At 42.7% G+C, this 22,285-nt stretch overlaps 1 protein-coding gene across 1 annotated transcript in view; it reads left to right on the forward strand.

The window, feature by feature from the left end:
* ift172 (intraflagellar transport 172) overlaps positions 1–20,607 on the forward strand; it is a 38,499-nt gene extending 17,892 nt beyond the window's left edge. The window contains exons 22-48 of the mRNA XM_041958273.1: positions 762–1,010; positions 2,200–2,278; positions 2,840–2,960; positions 3,502–3,646; positions 5,375–5,464; positions 5,712–5,809; positions 6,157–6,292; positions 7,898–8,014; positions 8,810–8,952; positions 9,093–9,186; positions 9,434–9,498; positions 10,278–10,458; positions 10,646–10,755; positions 11,979–12,108; positions 14,382–14,480; positions 14,617–14,726; positions 14,941–15,004; positions 15,358–15,444; positions 15,620–15,736; positions 16,046–16,156; positions 16,280–16,399; positions 16,515–16,610; positions 17,100–17,159; positions 17,359–17,457; positions 18,242–18,395; positions 18,772–18,863; positions 19,363–20,607. Of these exons, the coding sequence (XP_041814207.1) occupies positions 762–1,010; positions 2,200–2,278; positions 2,840–2,960; positions 3,502–3,646; positions 5,375–5,464; positions 5,712–5,809; positions 6,157–6,292; positions 7,898–8,014; positions 8,810–8,952; positions 9,093–9,186; positions 9,434–9,498; positions 10,278–10,458; positions 10,646–10,755; positions 11,979–12,108; positions 14,382–14,480; positions 14,617–14,726; positions 14,941–15,004; positions 15,358–15,444; positions 15,620–15,736; positions 16,046–16,156; positions 16,280–16,399; positions 16,515–16,610; positions 17,100–17,159; positions 17,359–17,457; positions 18,242–18,395; positions 18,772–18,863; positions 19,363–19,452 (3,057 nt within the window). The 3' untranslated portion in view covers positions 19,453–20,607. The remainder of the gene's footprint in view (positions 1–761; positions 1,011–2,199; positions 2,279–2,839; positions 2,961–3,501; positions 3,647–5,374; positions 5,465–5,711; positions 5,810–6,156; positions 6,293–7,897; positions 8,015–8,809; positions 8,953–9,092; positions 9,187–9,433; positions 9,499–10,277; positions 10,459–10,645; positions 10,756–11,978; positions 12,109–14,381; positions 14,481–14,616; positions 14,727–14,940; positions 15,005–15,357; positions 15,445–15,619; positions 15,737–16,045; positions 16,157–16,279; positions 16,400–16,514; positions 16,611–17,099; positions 17,160–17,358; positions 17,458–18,241; positions 18,396–18,771; positions 18,864–19,362) is intronic.
* The last annotated feature ends 1,678 nt before the right edge of the window (positions 20,608–22,285 follow it).

The raw sequence follows: 22,285 nt of genomic DNA on the forward strand, positions 1-22,285 counted from the left end.
GAAGCGTGTCTCGCCACACAAAGAGCACATGCTGCATCATTAGTCAGGGAAATTACTGACTCGAAGGTGGGAACTGTAAGATGTCCTTTTGTGAATCCTCCTTTGGACAGACGTCTTTCTTTGTGCAAGGGATGAGACCACGGAGGTCGAAATGGATCATGAATGGGACCATGAATCAGTCGTGTGGTCGTGAATGATCTAGTCCTTGTTTTATGTTAATTTTATTGTGTTGTTGTTCTGTTCTGTACTGTTTTGTGTGTGTTCTCTGGTTGTGTTTTGTGTACTTTATTAAACGCTCATCTAGAAACGGGCATTGCAAGTTAGCGTAAGCTAAATAAATGCTGTAGTATGCGGCGTTGGTCTATACCGGCACCTAAAATTAATTTTAAAAAAATGAATAAACATTCATCAGTTTGACTAAAATTAAAGGTGCCCTGTGGAGCTTTCTCGTAAACAAACGAAAGTTATTTTTACATTCATACACCAAAACACTGTGTGTCCCCATAAAACACTTGCAAAACCATTTTTTAATAGTATTTCAAATCGTCCATTGTTTACATTCATCTACGTTCATTTTCAACAGTGAAAAGCAGCAAATCAGCATAAAAATGCAACGTTCTTGCTTGATAAATGCCTTAAAGGTTAATTGTTCTGTAACTCTTTCAATGCTAGATTTGAGCCTACGTCTAACTTGGAAACAAGCCCACTCTCAACCCCGTAGACTAGCAAAGCTCTTTATAAACACAGTCCATTCACCTCAGGGCCACCCGGAGCTGGACAGCCTGCGCGGGAACTATTACCAGTGGTTAACAGAGACGGGCCAGGAGGAGAAGGCCGGGGAGGTGAAGGAGAGCGAGGGAGACTTCCAGGGTGCCATCAACCTCTACCTGAAGGCCGGACTGCCAGCTAAAGCCGCCCGACTGGCCATCAGCCGGCCGGAGATCACCGGCAACAGTGACACTGTCAGCCGCATCGCCGCCAGCCTCATCAAGGGAGAGTTTTATGAGAGGGTGAGCAGACTCTCTCTGTCTCTACCTGACTATCTCTGTCTTTGTTCGGGCTCTTGTTTATTGTGGAATTGATCGCAGCTGGTGCTGGTAGCCTATGCTGGTAAATCTCCTCCTCCGTTCCTCCTCTTCTTTAACTCTCGTCTTCATTTCAGACACCTCGTCTTCCTCTCCTCTCCTAACAGATGCCAGGAGAGGAGAGGTATCAACAGGGGAACAACATTTTTCTTTGTTTATTCAGTTTTACACTCTGTCTCCCTCCATCTGTCTGTTATTTCTCTGTGTCTCTTTGTTCAGCTCTTTGTCTGAGAACTCAATTCTTCTCCTGTAGCCATCTGTGTGTATGTAACAGGTGGCAAACAGAGAACGAAACCTCAGAACAAATTTTGTTGCTGCATCCCGATGGTGGTTTTCAGGTGTTTGAAGGTTGATATCGACGCTGGAAATGTGTGATTTTAACTTGCGGAAACCAATATGCGCTGCTGACATTCAGTGTATTTTGCGTATGCAGCAAAGAGAGCACTTTGTTGCTGACAGGTTAGAAAAGCCACTGAATTAACTCTCAAACCATTGGACAAGAAAACTGAAACTAGTTTTAATGAAGCTGGGAGTTCTTTAGGACATCTAATCTATCTTATCTAATACAGGATTTGTGCTTTTAGGTAGGTTTTTCGTTCATTAGTTGAAATATCAAACGTTTACAGGAATAAAATTGCAAACCGTTACCAATCAAAGCACCATTAACAGCACAGTCATAAGGCAGACTGAGTTGGCTGCTAGCCACTGTCACAGCCTTGGCTAAGATCCTCACAGCTCCTGTATAGCTGATGGTACTACAACATGACAAAAGTATGTGGACACCTGATACATTGTGTTTTAATTCAAGTAGTTCAAAAGCAATAAATAAGTCTTCATGTTTTCTAAATAAAGATAAACTATGTGACCAAAAGCATGTGGACAGCTGGACGTTACACCCATATGTGATAGCTGAAGTTCTTTCCAAAGCCATACACATTCATTTATGACCATAACAACCTCCACTCTGCTGTGAAGGCTTTCTACAACACTGTGCTTCTATGTGTCCACACACTTTTGGCCTATAAACCATGAACAACCCTGACTCGGCATATTGGATTTTCCTCATGTGTAAATTTGTCTTTATAAATTGACATTGTGTGTGTTTTCTGTTTAGGCCGGAGATCTGTACGAAAAGATCAGAAACAACCAGAGAGCGCTGGAGTGCTACTGCAAAGGAGGCGCCTTCAGGAAAGGTAAATCAGTCCCGTTTAGGTGGCATCAATACTCTTAACCCACAGTTTAATGTAAATAAAGCAGTGATTGATCATTCACTGTGGGTCCGAGTGAATGTCGATTGCAATAACATTTGCTGCGCACATTGAAGTCCACCTCAGGATAAATTGTAATCACTTTGCTGAGCCTCTGACTTTTGATCCAGCGCCACCATCAGTCTAATATATGATTTGTGACCAAATACCAGTGAAATGAATGACTTTCTGGGTCAGCCTCAACTGTACTTAGCTAGTTAGCAAATGTTAGCATGCTAACTCGCTAAACAAAGTTGGTAAACATAGTAAACATTATACCCATTGCATTATACCCCATAGCATTGTCATTACTAGCACGTTAGTGTGCTGATGGTAGCATTTAGCTCAAAGCACAGCCTCACAGTGCAGCTAGCATGGCTGCACACTCTTTGTCTAGTTTTACGTTTGATCACAAACGGTACACATAATCTAATGGTGGATGTGTGTAGGCATACAGTAGATGATGTACAGTACGTATATGAAGCTTGTCCTTCCTGCTTCCTGTAGCGGTGGAGCTGGCTCGCGTTGCCTTCCCCGCCGAGGTGGTGAAACTGGAGGAGTCCTGGGGAGACTACCTCGTCCAGCAGAAACAGATGGACGCTGCCATCAACCACTTCATTGAAGCGGGGTACGTAGAGCAGAGGAGTGAGGAGACAAAGACTTGGGCAGATGGAGAGGAGGACAGATTACACATGAAAAACAATCCAACAGAGATGGCCAATGGTTCTTTAAATCATCACCAGGACCATAAGAGAGAGATGAGAAGAGATATCTTTAAACAATATATTCATTTCCCAAAAATACCAAATAAAGACATGCAATCAGTGCCCAGATTTTTATTCTTTCCAGGTTGAAAAGGCATCTGAAACTGAATTTTGACCATGGGAAGCTAAACTGGGAAGCACAAAAACAAATGTTTAAAAAAAAACAACTTCCGCTGGATATTTCTTCTGCCAGTAAAGTTTCAATCTGTACCTCAGTTTTAACAAAATAGATCCTAAACAGAGTTTATTTTCTTCTGCTGTCTCAACCAAATGTTGGTGGAGCAGCACACACACATCATCTACATTTCAGAGTTGATGCTTATTCTCATGAAATGTTACGGATAAACTCTACGCTCACGTACAACCACACTAAAGTTGGTCTGTCTTTCTCCGGTCTCCTCTCAGCTGCTCACTTAAAGCCATCGAGGCGGCCATCGCGGCCCGTCAGTGGAAGAAAGCCGTCCACATCCTGGAGTTACAGGAGGATTCATCGGCAGGGAAGTACTACATGAAGATAGCTCAGTACTACGCCTCCATGCAGGACTATGAGGTGAGAGAGGAGGGCCGAGCTAAAGGTGGATAATGATGATAGCTAAACATGACAAACTGCAATTTTCTGCTCACCATTAGGGCCGATCTCTTCATGCACTGTTTATAATGAGAAGTTGAGCTGAAACAGTGGTAAAACATCACTGGGAGGCGCCAGATATTTTTAGTGTTACAGTTGTCGTAGTTTAACAGTTGTTCACAATGCCTAAATCACCTGCATGTATGTGAAAGCTGTTGCTCATAGAGAATTATCGTCACTGTCATCCAACTCTGCAGGTCTAAGCTTTACGGAGAGATTTAGCCTCTTTCAGCTCACTGTTTTGGTTTTATGGCCCAGCAGGTTTCACTGAAGAGCTCCGATTACCGACTGTGCACCACCTGCAGACAGACACAGTTAGCAACTAGCTGGTGAACATAGTGGAGCACTTAGCAGCGAAAGAGCCAGATATCTCACTGAGGTGTAGGTTGAGACCAAAAATTGAGCTAAACTGGGAGGGAAAAGTGGATGTTTGTCAGGTGGCCAGAAACACAGCTCCAAATGAGTGGATGTGTAAACAGTGGCGGTAACCTAATTTGGCTTTTCTTAATAGACCCCTCTGTTGTTCATGATGAATTTTGTTATATACTTTCCTCATAGAAATGCTGTCTGTCAGCCTAAATGCTGGCACATTAGGATTTGTGGTTAGGTGAGCACCTGAGGTTAGTTTTGCACACCGGACAGTTAGACGGAGGCAGCCAGAGGGGTAAAGTGACATTTTGCCACCGGCAATTAATTTCTGCACATCGCTGTGGGATATATACAGTCACTCATAACACACATACACACACACAGCCTTGTGCACATACGCACACTTTAGTTCAGTCTCCTTGGAGCAGTGTGGGCTGCGTGTGCTCGAGGGTGCTTTGGCAGTGATGACAAGTTGGACGGCTGTAACAATAGTTGCCTAAATACCAGAAATACAGGACTGTTGAAGAGAAGAGAAAGAGAAATCTGGTATAAATACAAAGAGAAAAGGAGGAGAGATGAGGATGGTGAAGCGCAGCGTGTTCTGCTTATTCTGATGAGCTCAGCTGAGCCAAACAGCCTCCACAGACTGCCAGCCTCTGAAAATAGCAGACCATTTCGGTCTGTTTGCTCTATGGGCATATTCACAGAAAGTAATTAAGATAACAAGCTCTTTGCTTTCCAACTTGTGGAAGTTGCAGGAAAGTATAATTCAGTGCAAACTCAAACAATGACGGAAGCTCACACCTGTGATTTCAATGCAGAAATTATCAGGAAGAAACAATGACTCGACGTTTTTTAATCAGGACGGACGAACAGCCGGCACATACGTCCGCCGCATTGATGCCTGTGTTAGCACAGGTTCAATGGAATATAACTTTGCCTTTATGCAGCAAAAATCTGTTCACGTTGACGTGATGGATGCTTCCATTTCCCTTCTCTCCAACCTCTGCTGAACAGTCACACACTCCAGCAACAAATCACACCAGTCTTCATGTCGTTATGAGCGCAGATAGCTGTTCCTGATTTAGTTTTATAAATGCTTTTTGTGTTTTGTTTGCCCTGCAGGAACATCATTTTAATGCATTCATGTGCTGCGGATATGTCAGGAGGTTTTATGGCGTCAAAAATAATGTCAAATATGAGCCTCTATACTGATTGCTCATGATATTCAGATCCTGTGTGTTATTTGATTTGTGGGCTTTGTGTGTTAATGGCCTGCAGGTGGCAGAGCAGCTGTTTGTGAAAGGAGGTCACATCAAAGATGCTATAGACATGTACACTGCAGCAGGACGCTGGGAGGAGGCTCATAAGGTTAGTCTGGAGACAAACTACACACAGAAGTATGGAGAATAAAGAGAGACCAGTTTGCATTTTTGTGGCAAATTAATACATTTAAATCAAACTCAAATACAAAATATTACATTTATCTCCTTTTCCTCATCTGGTCAAAGTGGAACAACACACTTAACCATCACAGTCTCATTGTAATCGTATTCTAGCTAAGAAACAGAGAAATTCAACGAAGCCATTGTCATTGTTTGGTGTATTTTCTGTGCAGTTGGCGGTGAAGTGTATGACAGAGGAGGAAGTGATGGCTCTGTACGTCAGCAGAGCTCAGGAGCTGGAGAGAGACGGGAAATTCAAGGAGGCTGAGAGGTAAATGAAGATCTCTTTATTTATAGTCATTTGTTGCCTCGCTGGCTGCTGGAAGCGCAGAGAATCGAGTGAGCAAACTAACATGGCTGCGTCTGAAGTCATCTCTCACTTCAATTACAGAGAGAAAGACTAAAAACAGTGTTTGAGTGTTGACGGGCGGTAATTTCAGACCCTGTTCAGACTTTGTTGTCTTTTTAAAAGTCTTCTCTCACTTTTTGACAGTTGAGCATTAGAAAATAAAAAAAGTTCAATCACTAATGGTTTCCTGTGTGTGTGTGCGTGTGTGCGTGTGTGCACGTGTGTGTGTGTGTGTGTGTGTGTGTGTGTGTGTGTGTGTGCGCGCGCAGGCTGTTTGCCGCAGTGAAGCAGCCTGACCTCGCCATAACCATGTACAAGAAGAACCAGATGTTTGATGATGTCATTCGCCTGGTGGACAAACATCACCCCGACCTGCTGACGGAGACTCACCTGCACCTGGCCAAGGTAAACAGCACACTGCGATCCAGACTGCACGAGGAACAGGCAGATAGTGGAGAGTCAACACCAGTCTTTATACGGAAGCTGAAGTCCCAAAAAATCAAGAATTAATGATCCCGACCAATCTGTAACTTGCCCAAGGATACTGAAACATATAGACTTCAGAGCAATCTTCTCTTAAGTGGACGATCGCTCCTCCTGAGCCACAGCCGCCCTCTGTCACTCCGAAAAGTCATTTTGATTGACACACAGCTGCAGTGGTGATTAATAGCATGTTTTTTTTCGCCACAGTGCCAGAAATCCTCTGATTTAAGAGTCGATATTTCTGTAAACTTGAGCCAACATGGCTAAACACGACCCAAAATAGAATGTGATCAACTGAAAACAGCACAAAGCCAATATATTTAATGTCTGAGCTCATCAGACTGCTTAAATATCTGCTCTTTCTGGTTAAAACAAGTTGTGACAGGAGCAACTAAAGACTGGGAAAGATGTGGAACGCTCCAAAAACACCTGTTTGGATCATTCCACAGGTAAACAAGTTGATTGGTAACAGGTGATAGCATCATGATTGATGAGGATGGAGCGAGGTTCAACACTTTGTCAGGACGTGATTGGATGAAGCAGGTTGCTGCATGGACTCAGGAACAGTAAACACAGTTTATTTGGAAATGACTGATTCTGATTTTATTTACGTTTCACACAGAGTCCAGACTGTTCTGGAATCAGGGTTTTTAGCTATGAAGGAAGATGATCTCCTCATTCTTCATCCTGCCCACAAAGCTTTGATTGGCTGTCAGTGGGCACAGCAGCAGTGATTCAGAGACTGTGAATTATAGGAAAGCTGAAATGCAATAGCACTGTTCATAAAGTAAAAGCTCATTACAGCGGCCATTTGCATATTTAGATTGCTTCTGATTATTTTGCCTGTTCAATTTTACGTAAGTGAGGCAAAGAGAAGATTTTCTACACTTCACCTACAGACATCAACATCCTAAAACTCCTGTAGCAAGTCAGCATCTTCATCAGCAACATTCAGACGGCGACGGATGAGGTTTCCCATTTGAGAACACTCCAGTTCTGGCAGCCTCACAGCTACATCATGATTTTGTTATGAGGGCTGCGAGCGAGACCGTGCCCTGCTTCTTATGTAACAGCAGACAAATCAGTGTGTTCACGGTTTTGCGGTCGTCTAATTATCTTGTGAGAATTGCCCTGCAGTGCTTTAAACTCTAGCAATAATTAAGAAAGTCCCTGATGAAGAATCTGGTCTAAATTCTGAGGTTTTAAAGCCCGCGCTCATGAATTAGTTGTGTCGAGATGTGGTCGCTCTGAGACTTGGAGCTCCGAATAGTTGCAGTACAGAAGTCTTTCATCATTACGTGGTTTTATTTGCTTTTGTCAGCAGTTTTCTTTTTTTGCTGTGTCACAAACTGAAAGAGAGGATCGCTGAAGGGACACAAATTGTACTTTATCGTACTCTGACAGTAATTAGTACTTACATTCATGTACTTTAACCTGTTGTCTTCGTAGATAATCGTGCTGTTTCGTGTGACCAGACTGTACTTTGTACGTTACGTTGATATGTGTGATATAAATGTTTTCTTGTAGGAGTTGGAGGCTGAATCCAGGTTCTCGGAGGCAGAGTACCACTTCATGGAGGCTGAAGAGTGGAAAGCTGCAGTCCACATGTACAGAGTCAATGATATGTGGGAGGATGCATACAGGGTAGATACACTCTCACTTTTTTTGTTGGCTTGCTGGCTGTTATTCCCATTAAATCTCCAACATATGTAGAGTTCTTTACCCCAAATGTCTGAACTGTAACTGAATATTTTAAAGCCTTAAACCTCCTTCACAGCAGCCTGACAGTCCACCTAAATCCACCTTAGACCCTCGCACCTTATTACAAATAAAGACACTAAACATACATGAAGTGAGGTTAGACACACAGGTTCATGTTAAATAGGGTTGAAAGTGTGTAATAGTGGTGGTATCAGAAATGTGATATTGCTATGCTACAGTATGTTAATTGTCCTTTAATGTGCATAAATTGTATTGAACTTGTCTTATAATTTTCAACAGTGTAGAAACATTTAATAAATGGTTCGTAACACACTGCAGGTGGAAGCAGATATAAGTGCATCTGTAACTCCTCCTGTGGGGTCTTATGAGTGGAGGTAACAGACAATGAATGACTACATAGTAAAACAGTTATTTATAATGTTCTTGTATCTGTGTGTAACTACGTGAAGGCTCTCTATTAAATGTTTAAATACTGCTGCTTAATGTGAAAGAGGACTTAAAGTTGAATGTTAGAGTTGACTGAGAGATGAGCATTATTATGAGAGTGCTTCCCTGTTGATAGTGTTGATTGCTGCTGTTGTGTTGGGACCACAGAGCAGCTTTATGGCCGCTATCAAATGTTTTTCTCTGGGATTACGTTATGATTATGGGAAACCTCTGCAGGACTCCTATAGAGATGTATGTTTACACGTATATGTGTGTGTGTGTGTGCGTCAGGTGGCTAAGAGCCATGGAGGTGCCGGGGCCCAGAAGCAGGTGGCCTACCTGTGGGCCAGGAGCCTGGGAGGAGAGGCGGCCGTCAAGCTGCTCAACAAGTTCGGCCTCCTGGAATACGCCATCGAATCTGCGTCAAATAACTTGTGAGCTGCAGCACGACACACTGACCCATCCTCATCCGGTCACATGTTGAATCAGACCTGTTTGAGCTCACCTGGAGGTTTGTTACTCCTACTCGTCATAAAGCCTGACTTGACTTCCGCGCTCTTTCTTTGCTCCCCAGATCTTTTGACTTTGCCTTTGATTTGGCTCGTCTTTCATGTAAGGAAAAGATTCCTGAAATCCACCTCAAACACGCCATATACCTGGAGGATGAGGTAAACCCGTCACAGTCCTGCCGCTCACTGTAACCGTCCATACTGTCTCAGACCACATCGTCTCATTAAGCACATTAAAACCTGCTAAAATCTGCCCCGTAGACTTGATCATATAATTACTGTAAGAAGTCTTGAGTTTCAGCTTTTCAGCTTTCAGCTCCCGGTCACTGACACCGGTCGAGACTACATGGAAAGTACAGTCAGTGCTGCTTATGATGGGATATACTGACACTGTTTCATCTTCCAGGGCAAGTTTCCTGAAGCTGAGGTCGAGTTCATCAGAGCAGGGAAACCCAAAGAAGCCGTGTTGATGTGAGTGGAGATGATGAGGTGCTGACGATGCTCAGAGGCAAAATTAATCAGATCAGAGGTGTAAGATGAAGTACATTTACTCAACCACTGTATTTAAATACAGATTTGAGGCAGTTTTCCTTTACTTTTTTCCATTTTATGTTACTTTGTACTACATTTTAGAGGGAAATACTGAACTTTTTAATCCACATCTATTATATACTTATAATACTTAAAAACGAGCTCCACCTCAACCAACTACAGCAATGAAATCCTGCTTTTACATGAATGACTGACGATCTAATGAGATCATATATAATAGCAGAACAGTCACAGGGGACAGTTTTGTTAATTAAGTAATATTTAACTGTAGTAATAATTTAAATAAAGGACATTATCCTATACTCTCAATAGAGTATTTTTATAATCTGGTATTAGTACTTTTACTTCAGTAAAGGATCTGAATACTTCCTCTACCATTGTTCAGTCTGATATTGATCACTGATGGAGGTTTACTTGTAGTGTTGGAGGATTTAACTCAACAGTCTGTAAAAGCTTTACTATCCTTTAAGGGCCACACTGGTGCTCATTTTTACTCATTTACTGCACAATTAATGTCATTAATGACCATTTCTCAAAGCCTACAATAAGTGTTTAAATTGCCTTCAGTTAATTTTAGCAAGATATGAAACTCACAGCAACTGTTCACATTTCATATCTATGCAGAAGATTTACACTCTGTCTAAAAAAAGGTGTTTTTTATATTGTTAAGGTGTGTTATGTTGTGTGTGTGTGTCCAGGTTTGTCCACAACAAGGACTGGGCCAATGCTCAGCGGGTGGCGGAGGGCCACGATCCAGAGAGCGTGTCGGAGGTTCTGGTCAGCCAAGCCAAGTTCTGCTTTGAACAGAAAGATTTCCAGAAGACTGAAGCCTTCCTGCTCCGAGCCCAGAGACCCGAACTCGCTGTTAAATATTACAAGGTAACTCTGAGAGCCGCACTCCCTTTAGAAAAATAAGTCCTCAACAGATAGAACGTTCATTTTACTGCAGATTTGTCTTAAATGACTGATGAAACATTTTAGATTCAAATCAGAGACTTTGACCATCGTCCTTATGGTCACTTGTTCTTTCATTTCTTCCTAATTGTTGCTTGCTCGTGTTTATCAGGATGCAGACATGTGGAGCGACGCCATGCGGATCTGTAAGGAGTATCTCCCCAACAAGCTCTCCATGCTCCAGGAGGAGTACGAGAAGGAGGCCTCCAAGAAGGGAACCCGGTGAGATTGAGACGTCCATCACGAGTCTCATTTAGAGTTTCATTTACCAGTTTTTACCCACATCACACAGTAAAAACTGTCAGGAGTCTGTCAAACCTTCCTGCCTAAATAAAAACAAGAACAGCCACTGATGCGTGTCCTGTTATAGTTGCAGCAGTAGCTGCAGCATATGCCAGAAGCCTTGTAAACTTGTACAGTAATTATAGATCAGAGTTTTGGTATTTGTGGGACATTACTTTGAGGGTCTTCTATTCCATTTTGTTGACCTGTTATGTTGTTATTTTATCAAGAAAGCCCTTAAAAGGCCAGAGGGAAGCTGCAGAACTCCACTCTGAACATTTCACAGGCTCCCCCTGCTCACCCAGCAGTATAATCTATGCACAGAGAGTCAGTTTGATGCTTTATTAAAACACAGCTCATGTGTTATCCCAAATTGAAACTACCAACAAGGAATAGCTCATTAGCTAGCCAGCAGACCAGCGGCGTGCAGCTCTTATCCTCCTCGCTTCCATCGCTTCTCCCTCTTTAATGACTTGTGGGAGAAAACATCAAAAGTTGCCAGTGGAAACGAACGAGGGAGAGGTTTAAAGAGAGAAAACACTGAATTATTCCTGCAGAGTTTACAGCTCGGGCTCCAGATAACTGCAAGGCTTCCTGTTTCTTACAGGCATCTGCAAACCACGATCAGATTTCAGTTTGCTAACAGACGCGCTTGAATTTTAAAAGACGAAGAAGAAGAGAGAGGAGGAGAAATAAATGGCCTCTGTGATTAAAAGGGTGAACTGAGGACGTGAGTCCTGCTGGTCGGATGCGGTGATCATCTGAGAATATGCAGTGCAAACCAGGCAGAACACTGAATGTCCTGATGTGACTGATTGATCTGAGTGGTGCTGAATGTCTCTGCAAACCACAGTGTTATTCATTATTATCTCCTATTTTCTTCAGTTTCTTAAGTTGCACTCTTCGATCCTGGAATGAAGACTGTGTTTCGCCGTACGCGAGTTTAATAACAGTAAAATTATTCTGATTGAAATCTGAAGCCAAAGCGAGATGACTCTTTGTTGCTAATTGGCCCAGATATCCAGAGTCTATCACTCAGGCTCTCCAGCATGTTGAACAGTGCCCGTTTTATATTTGATGGCATGCTGATTAAGCCTCCACATGAAACGAGTTTATTTTGTGTCTCCTTGTGTGACTCTGTGTGTGTCTGGTTGGTGTTTCAGGGGGGCGGAGGGCCTGCTGGATCAGGCCAGGGAGTGGGAGCAGTCAGGTGAATACTCCCGGGCCGTGGAGTGTTACCTGAAGGTGAAGGATGACTCCAACGCTGCCCTGATGGAGAAGTGCTGGATGAAGGTAAAAGATTTACAGTCAGCACAGGTGTAGTTCGCTTTAACGCCACATGGGGCTGAAAATTAATCCCTAAATTAATTTGGTAGTTGATGAACGGAGACAATGATATATATCCTTGTTAACTGCATATGTTTGAGTTTTGATGTTATTTTAGAACGTCACATGTGCTATGGAACGTTGTTTTGGGCATTTTTCTCAATTTTGGAGTCTCAATTATTAATTTATTGATCAAAAACTATTGTTAGACTTATTGAAAAAGAAAATACTTGTTAGTTGCAACCCTGTTTGACAATATTAGAAAACAAACAGTTAGAAAAGAGTAGAGGTCGTAAGTCTTAAAGGTCCAGTGTGATGTAATATAATATTCATGAGTATGTCTGCCATGAGGCCGCCATGTTGCACCGCCATGTTTCTACAACAGCCCAGGACGGATGCCTTTTGCGTTTTTCGCGACCACCGCAGGGGACAGTGAGACCAGGGGTGCTCAGCTGGTTGCATCTACTCACTCACCACTAGATGTCACTAAATCCTCCACTCTGGACCTTTAATTAAAACAGGAGGTCTCACTGTTTCTTATGTTTTAGTAAACGAGGAGATTAAGATTTTGCCCAGAAAACGTATGAAGATCTTATAAAATGTGACATGTAGTTATAGATTAAACCACCATCAGTATATATGAACAGAGCTGAAACGATTAGCTGATTTATCGACTGGTTATTGACAGAAAATCTGTGATGAAGCTATGTTGATAATCCTTTAAGTGGTTTTTGTAAAATGTAAAAAATGGCTTTTTATTTTTGAATTATTTATCTTCAGTTGGACACAACAGGCACTGAGTTTAGAAATGGATTTAACATGAGAATAATCTGGATCAGCCTCCTGCAGCGTGACTATTTGCTGCTTTTCTCTGTTTTCTGTCACTGTTAACTGCAGATCTTTGAGTTTTGAACCTATGGGAAATTGTTTTTGGCATTTATAATCTGAATGATTAATGATCGCGTTCAACACAGCGAAACCCTGATGGAAGACAGTGGAGCTGATAGGAAGAGAGACGCAGTGTTAGTCGCAGCTCAACGGCGGCGCTGAACTCGTTCTAATGTTTGCTGTAAACCGCTTTCTGCTGATGTATTATGACATGAGCGTTGGAAAATCTAATTTATCTTGTATAATTAGTTTTTTGTTGCCTCGCCAAACAAACAAAACACGAAACAAACACAGGCTGAAACAGAAAGATAAGATGACATCAATTAGCTGCAGGATGAGAGAATAACCTGCTAGCCAACATTTTTCTGTTGGGAAAGGTCACAGTGTCACCAGCATTAATAGATCTCATTCTGGGGGTCCACAGCAAATATTGTGTGTTATTGATCGAAGTGCTATGGAGATCGGATCATTTGAAATTTGAATGATTGGTCTGATGCTGTCGCTGAAAGAGAAAGGTCACAGGGTCTCAGAGATCAATAGTTTTTTTTTTTCCTGTCGGGCATTTGATTAACCAGCGTGAGAAGCAGAGGGACGTTCGGTCTCCTGGTGGTGTTCGAGCAAAGGTCAGAGGGTGAGCAGAATCAATATGTGGCTTCATGCGGAAAGCCTGAATGTGCACATTAGATTTCTTTTTCCAGTCACTTGTTTTCAAAGAAACATTCTGCTGGTGGACAGAGACGATCACTAAACTTATGGAAGCATATCAACACACAGGAGTTCTGCAGTAGCTATGCTAATTACACCTAGTCGTGAGTATCAACCGATTAAAGCCAGCGTCGATGCACATTAGAAAGTAGAGCTGAAACAATTAGTCGATTTCATGATTAGTGGATCGACAGAAAATCTCCAACACTTTTGATGATCAGATGTCAAATTTCAGCTTTTTAAACAAACAAAAATGACAAAGTTCTCCAGTTTCAGCTTCTCAAGTGAGAACATTTGCTTTTTTTGATATTTTAAATTGAAATCTTTGGGTTGGTTGGACAAAAACAACATCTCAGAACCTTCTCACTCTTACAGGAAAGATAAATGATGTGAAGTGATTAATCGTTAATGGACACAGCCATTAGTAGCAAAAAAACAGACTGACTGTTCAGCTCACCTGCAACCATGGTCTGATATAATCCAGGGTCCTACTGTCAGGTATCAGTGACTTACTGCTGTGTGTGTGCGTGCGTGCGTGCGTGCGTGCGTGCGTGCGTGCGTGCGTGCGTGCGTGCGTGCGTGCGTGTGTGTGTGTGTGTGCGTGCGTGCATGCATGCGTGCGTGTGTGTGCGTGTGTGTGTTTCCAGGCAGCAGAGTTGTCCATCAAGTTCCTCAGTGGAGATCGAGCGGTGGAGGTGGTCCAGGTGGTCGGACCACGACTCACACAGCTGAGGAAGTACAAAGCTGTGGGTGAACACACACACACACACACACACACACACACACACACACACACAGGCCTTGTTTTGACCTCTTGGTGGAGGACCACGTCGTATGTTTTCTTCATAGTTGGTTTGTTGTGTTGGTGCTCACGTGTTTCAGGCCGCTGAGCTCTACCTGAACGTGGACCTCGTCAAAGAGGCGATCGATGTCTTCATCGAGGGGGAGGAGTGGAACAAAGCCAAGCGAGTCGCCAAGGAGCTGCAGCCAAGGTTTACAGACACACACACACACACACACACACACACACACACACACACACACAAACTGGTAATCAGTTGTTACTATAGGCCAAACAGCAGCAAAGTGAAAGATTGATGCTACAAGCCACCGCACTGAAAATACACTCATGTGTAAAAGAACAGGAGTTATTGCAGTTATCTTAAACGTCTTTTCCCTGTTTGTCATCACTCTGATCTTTGGCAGGTACGAGGACTACGTGGACCAGAAATACAAAGAGCACCTTAAGAATCAAGGCAAAGTGGACTCTGTACGTACGATTACACAAAGACATACTCTGCTGCCAGACTGTTAATCTAACACTAATCTAACAAAATACACCGTATCAGCACAATATGAGACATCCTTTATGCGCTCAGATCCGCAGCTGAGAAATCATCACATGATGATCACATCAACACAGGAAACAAACCAATCTGAAACTTTCATCGTTCATCCGTGAAGTAAAATTCAGTTTAAGCCAATCACAGAAGAAGACAGATTACTTTACATGATTTCTGGAAGTTACAAAAATTAACAAATCAAGACAGAGAACATTATTTAAATACTTTAAATGGAGTAATTCCAGCTTGTTGTTGTTGTTTTTTATGACTGTCTGGTCAGCTGGTGGGTGTGGATGTCATGGCAGCTCTGGACATGTATGCAGAAAGAGGCCAGTGGGACAAATGTCTGGATACAGCAGCTAAACAGGTACTGAGGACACAATCAGCCTTACGCTTATTGACAAGGAGCAAATAAACAAGTAGGTGCAAGTAAAGCTGCACGCATGTGACGTTTCATTGACGTTTCATTTTCGTTGAAAAGTTGGCCTAAAACCAGCGTAGGTCTGTCAGCGCTCCTCATCAGCCGCGTTGTGTTTTGTCAGAACTTTAAGATCCTCCATAAGTACGTCGCTCTGTACGCTACACACCTCATCAAGGAGGAAGAGGCCCTGAAGGCGCTGCAGCTCTACGTACAGCACGGGGCACCGCCCAACCCTCAGGTACTGAATCCACACTTCCTCGTTCATGGAAAGCTGCTCACGTTCATTCGTTATCCGTCTCACTCAGTGGACGCTTCGTTAGGCCTTTCTGTTCTTGGACACTCATCAAGGTGTGTTTCAGTGCATGTTAGCCTACCTCCATCCATGAGACTGGAAACTGTCTCTATTCTTCTACAGAGATCCACAGAGATGTTTCCTCCTAATAACTGAGTGTCAGACATCTCGTTTGCCTCTGTGTGTTTATTTTATGATACAAGCATGAAGCATCTCTGAAAGCTCCAACGAATAACAATCACATGTTGCTCTCAGAACTTTAACATCTACAAGCGCCTGTTCCGGGACCTGATCAGCCTCCCCGACACTGATGGACCGGAGTCTTACCGGATGTGGGCCGACCTCCGCAGTTTCCTGCTGCAGCTGGTAAATCACAGCAGCGGCGGAGCAACACGAGCTCCTCCGTGTGAATTTCCTGACGATTTTACACAACTGTTCTCATGAAATCCATCCTCTCCTGATGTGTGCGTGGTTTTTGAATGATTTCAGTGCGAGAACATGTCCAGGTCGGCCGAGGCCAACTCTCCATCTCATGAGGACTTTGAACAGATGCTGCTGATTGCTCAGTACTACGCCACGCGGTCCGCCGCCAGAGGAGTCGAGCAGCTGGTACCCAAAGCTAACCTGAACCTCTGATAGATTATTTATGTGTTTAATGTCGGAGCTGGTGACGGGTTGGCTTGTTTTGTTGCTAAATTTTTTTCTTCTTGCTGTTTATTTTCAGATGAGCGTAGCGGCCAAGCTGTCGGTGTCTCTGCTGCGTCACACTGAGCTCATTCCTGCAGACAAAGCGTTCTACGAGGCCGGTCTGGCCTGCAGGGTGGGTCCACCTGTGAGACAGGAAGACAGCAGTTCCTCTTCTTCTTTAGATCACATTTCTGGAGCTTCTGTACACATTAACGCCCCGTCAGCTACCAGGAAAAGCTCCTTTTTGTGAAAGAAATTTGAAAGTTGGTAGCAGATGTTCTGCAAATTCCCTAAAAAACAAACCTGACAGTCCTCGACTGAAGTACACCTCAGAGTTTCATGATATTTTCCAGGACTTTCAGGACTGGAAGAAAGCTAGAATTACATTTTTCCACCAACTGGTCAGTTTTTTAAATCCCAGAATGATATGAAATACGTTCTCTGTCTCTTCGTGGTCCATTAATTTGCCTCTGGAAGCAGTCTCTGACTGTGTGGGACCTTCTGGAGTAAAACTTGAATGTACATGTGAAGAAACATTTGTTCTAGAAGACAACCCCTGCTCCTCTGACTGATGCGTGAGCTGTGCACCAGATTAACTGTACATGTTCTTTAAACCTGGCAGGCTGTTGGCTGGGAGAACATGGCCTTCATCTTCCTCAATCACTTCCTGGATCTGTGTGATGTGAGTCAACTATGAGTCAGCTGTAGGACTGAACATGATGAAGTCAGAGATATATAATATCAGAAATCCTTCCCTTTGGCCATGAATCAGGTTTTCTCTTTGAGTTTGATCTTTTATGAACAGGTTATATACGTATACGATCATTTATAAATGCCAAGCAATCTGCCTTCATTTCTGATTGGTTGATTTCTGCGTCCAGGCGATCGACGAGGGGACCCTGGACGCTCTGGACCACTCTGACTTCCTGGACACCGACATCCCCTTTGAGGTTCCAGTTCCCACCAAACTCTGCGTCACCGTAAGACTTCATCCACCAAACACGTGTTCAAACGTCCAGCCGGACGCACGCCGGTCAGGCGGATGAATGGAGCCAATAACACAGATCTTTGGTCCCTGATGAAAGCCCAGATTTTCACGTTCATAGTTCATATCAAAACTTTTATCTGACTTTTAGATAACAGCACAAACAATATGAATATAAGGATCCTGTTAATTGAAGCAGGCCACTATTTATTTTGCATGGATAATAATCAGTTACATCGATTATATATACATCCTATTGATCAATGATGAGAAAAACTGCTGGGAAATAGACTAAAATTACAGAAAATTGAGTTCTGAAAACTCAGTTTATACTAATTTTATCAATCTAACTTTTTGTCATATTGTTATTATTATTATTCATGTCTATCTAGTTTTGATAACCCTTCGTGATAAGTGCCATCAAGGGTTTCATTTGCTAAGTTCAGTTAGCTAATCTTGATCTTGATCTTTGTTTTTTATATAGTACTGACACGCTCGTCAATTAATAAATTAATCAACTGACAAAGTTGACGACTTGAAGCTAAAACGCCACGTTTTTTGGTTACAGCTTTTTAGATATGAGGACTTGCAGCATTTTTGATATTGTTTCATATATTCAGCTTTTTGGACTTTCAGCTGAACAAATTGGAAACATTAGAAAATCAACAGATTAATCAATATTTAAATCAGTTGTTGTTGCTATAGTTCTAAATTGGTATCAAATCCAATTTCAGAAGATTCTCAGACTGTTCTTGTGTGTGCGTGTGTGTGTGATACAGGACGCCCAGCGAGAGCAGATCCGTGATTGGGTGCTGATGGTGTCCATGGACAACCGGCTGGAGCAGGTTCTGCCGCGTGACGAGAGGAACACGTATGAAGCCTCGCTGGTGGCCACCAACACCGGCCTTCGCTCGCTGCCCTGTATCCTCACCGGTAACACACACACACACACACACACACACACACACACACACACAACTGTCCTGTTCACTCCTCAAATCTGGAGAATTCAGTGAGATCAGAGTTTAAATATCAAGTTTTTCTGAGGAAATTTGTTGTAAAAACTTCAAAAGAGAAAAAATATGACTCAATGTACAAAAATACCTGTTGAGATAATACATTTACTTCATTATCCACAGGCTCCATTGGCTTAAAATGAATGTATTCATTAAATTTCTGGCTCCAGCTCTAGCGAGTTTTTGTCAGGATATAAAATGAAATGTACCTGATCGTACCTTCACTCGGCTGCTGGTGTGGACTCAGTATACGAGCGAGCGCAGCCCTCACTCTGTGCTGTTGCTGCCTGCAGGCTACCCTGTGCTGAGGAACAAGGTCGAGTTCCCACCTGTCGGGAAAGCAGCCAACAAGGAAGACTGGAACAAATTCCTCATGGCCACGAAGGTGAGAGGAGGCAGAGAGGCAGGCGGGTTTCTGCCTGGAACGTCTCAGTGTCAGTTATATATAACGTAAATGATGACATCAGCACAACAAACGCGCTGCAGTAAGTTACTGCTGATGCAGACTGAACATTTCCTGCTGCTGCAGCTTCACATTAAAAGCTGCTGAAACACAAGTGACTTAAAGACAGCAGATCACCTGGATGGACTTTAATTTGTGTTTTAGATTTAATTTAGATCTCAATATGAAGGTTGACATTTACCATCATTAAAAATCATCATTAAATCATCTTTAAACTAACAGACATTATTGATTCTTAATACAGCCAGACCTTTGATGACACCGTGACACACACACACACACACACACACACACACACACACACACACACACACACACATACACACACACACCCCTTCACACACTCTGCAGGTAGCAGTGACAGCGTTATGTCACATCTGTTTTGTGATTGGTTGTTGTTTGTGTCCGTTTTCCCCCGCAGACCACTCACAGTCCAGAGTGTCAGGACGTCCTCAATTTCATCAGCCAATGGTGTGGCAGCCTGCCAACATCTGGATTCTCCTTCCACTGACACACACACACACACACACACACACACACACACACACTAACTCTCACTTTGTTACACTCTTCCATCTCTTCTTCTTCCTCTTTGTTACTCGTCATTTGTTTCACGTGTCCAAAAACTCAACACTTGTTAAAAAAATGCGACCAGCCGCAATTTATTTATTTATTCAGCTTCTCGTTTATATGTTCTGTCATTTTTTTTACCTCCTTTCACGTTGGTTTAAGTCGTGTTTTCAAAGCCGATTTCCAGGAATATGATCCTGTGAATACTTAACTCCTTCATTTTATTTTGAATCAGTTATTTTTTATTAGTGTCTTACTGAAAATCCAAAATCTGATCTAAATATCGAAGATAAATCTAATTCAATAATATAAACACGATATTTACTGTTAAGGGCTTTCTGTTAGCTCTTAAAGTTAGCAGTGTCGTAGATTTTCATTGCTGTCACTGCTGAAGACAGCAGCTCACACATGTATGGTTTCATTTTTTAAGGTTCAGTGATTTCCTGAAGCAGCTGGTAATTCTAGTTTTTAACGTTACTCAAACAGGAAGAAAAAGTGCATTTGTGGGACTATTTTCAGCGGTGGATTAATCCACATTCAGTGCTCTGAGTGTTTGTGGCAGCAGGACGGTGTGTGTGGGACCGAGTCAGAATAAACCAGAGTGTGTGTGTGTGTCGATGGTGATGAAGGAACGTGTGTCCACTGCATCACCGATGTGTTTTTAATGGAGCTCAGCGGCTCAGAGGAAGAAGATATATCAGGTTTTTGCGTCACCGCCGTTAAGACGACAGGACACACAAACCTCCCACTGACTTCCTGCGCTTACACTTTATTTTTGTTCACCGACCGGTCAGTTTATCCTGAGCGGTCGCCATGGAAACACATTCCTCCACTCTGCTGCATCACCATCCCTCCTTCGATCGTCTCCTGTCTGTCTCATCAGAAGGACTTTCTCTGGCATCGCTGAGGAAACGCTGAAGGTTTCTGTCAGATTTTCAGCATTCATCAGTTTCTACTCCAGCAGACACGATGATGCTTTAATGGGTTCCACTGGTTCTCTGCAGAGGAATATTTAATGCTCTGCCAATGCCTTTATTGTGTGTTTGATATGGAATGTATTTTGTTTAATAAAGTTAAAATAAAAGATGGTTTTCAAGCATTTTTTGTTGTGTCACTTTTGTTCATTTTGTAGTGTTTGTTCAGATGTTAACAGGCGAAACACCTTCATTCAGTGTGTTAGGAAGCTTATTTCAGTCTGTTTTCTGTGTATGAAGGCCACAAACATTTTAATAAAATATTTTATTTTTTCAAGGTCACGAAATCATCGTTAACATCACACTTAGACTCAAACTGTCCTCTGATGACGGCAGCTTTTAAAGGACTTCAAGGTCTGCAGCCATGCTAACTGCTAACATCAGCATGCTCAAAATAACAATGCTAACGTACTGATAATGGTGAACGTGCTACATTTTTAGCAGCTTAGTTTAGTGTGCCAGTATGCTAAGAGTTGCTAATTAGCACCAACCACAAAGTACAGCTGCAGTCGTTAGCTTTGCAGATATTTGGTTAAATTTAAGCTTCTAAGCTGATGTTGAAGCTGCATGAGAGGTCGGGGCATCAGAATGATTCATCCATAAGGAGGCCTGGAGTATCTGTCCCAGATATCTCTACAATTCATCAGCGCAAAAACAAATGTGTCGGCCTGATGGTGGCGCTACGTCTCAGACTAGATCATTTATGAACAATGAATGCAAATTTTAGGGAAGACATTTAAAATTTTTCTTGAGGAGATCTTAAATATCTGTAGCACCTTTCATGACAATCCATCCATCAGTCGTCAATATATTTTCCTCTGAACCACTAACGTCGGCCAACAGACCGACATCACCAGAACACCAGAACACCAGCAGGGTGAAACTGGTAAACTGGTTTCATGACAGAAGAAAAACATTTTTAACAAATGAAAACCGCCTGCATGAAGAAGATCATCATCTCATGTCACATCCTCAGCTTAATCTTCGTTTTCCTCAATAACTAAAACCAAAGAAGATCAAAAGCATCATCGCACTGACGATGACTTTCATCACTGCCGCCAGAGTCTTCATCATTAGCTGATATCAGCTGATGCTGTCAGTTCTTCTCTCTGCATGGAATCAGCTTCTCACTGTGTGTGTGTGTGTGTGTGTGTGTGTGTGTGTCAGGATCAGACACTGAGAGCGCTCCTCCTGTTTCAGTCCAGATCAACTCTGATCCTCCGGAGCTGCTTCTTCTCTGGACCGGGTCTGGACTTGGGAATGTGGTTTGTTCAGCTTCAGCTTCAGCTTCAGAAAACGCTGTTTCTCAGTGTAACAGAGCGAGTGTGACGCTGGTTAAGCCTGGGATGAACGTGGCCTGTCTGAGGTTAGTCTGCAGAGATCAGTTTCCATGGTAACTTAGGTCAGGCCTATTGAAACCGCCTCGATTAATCAGAATTTCCTGATAATAAACCTGGTTTAACAGCGTCAGTGATCTGGATTCATGAAACCTCCTCAGGTCTTGGGACTCGTTGGGATTCAGTGAATGAACGCATGAAATCAGTTCAGTGGATTATTGAATGGAAACCTTCACACACTGGTGAATATTGGTTGATTTGATGTTGTGTAAATTCTGAATATGATGAAAAGCAGCTGTAGTTGAGACTCAGTGCAGTTATGGAGGTTCAGGTTCTCCAGCTTCAGCTGTAGAAACGGGAAGATTTCATTTAGAAAGTAGTTTTTATTGTGAGACTGAAGAAAACGTCCATGCTTCATTTCTTCAAGTTCTTCTGGACGGACGAATGTTTTAGAGGTTTTGTG

Source organism: Chelmon rostratus, chromosome 18 (genome assembly GCF_017976325.1).
Source record: "Chelmon rostratus isolate fCheRos1 chromosome 18, fCheRos1.pri, whole genome shotgun sequence".
In the NCBI taxonomy this organism is placed as follows: domain Eukaryota; kingdom Metazoa; phylum Chordata; class Actinopteri; order Chaetodontiformes; family Chaetodontidae; genus Chelmon; species Chelmon rostratus.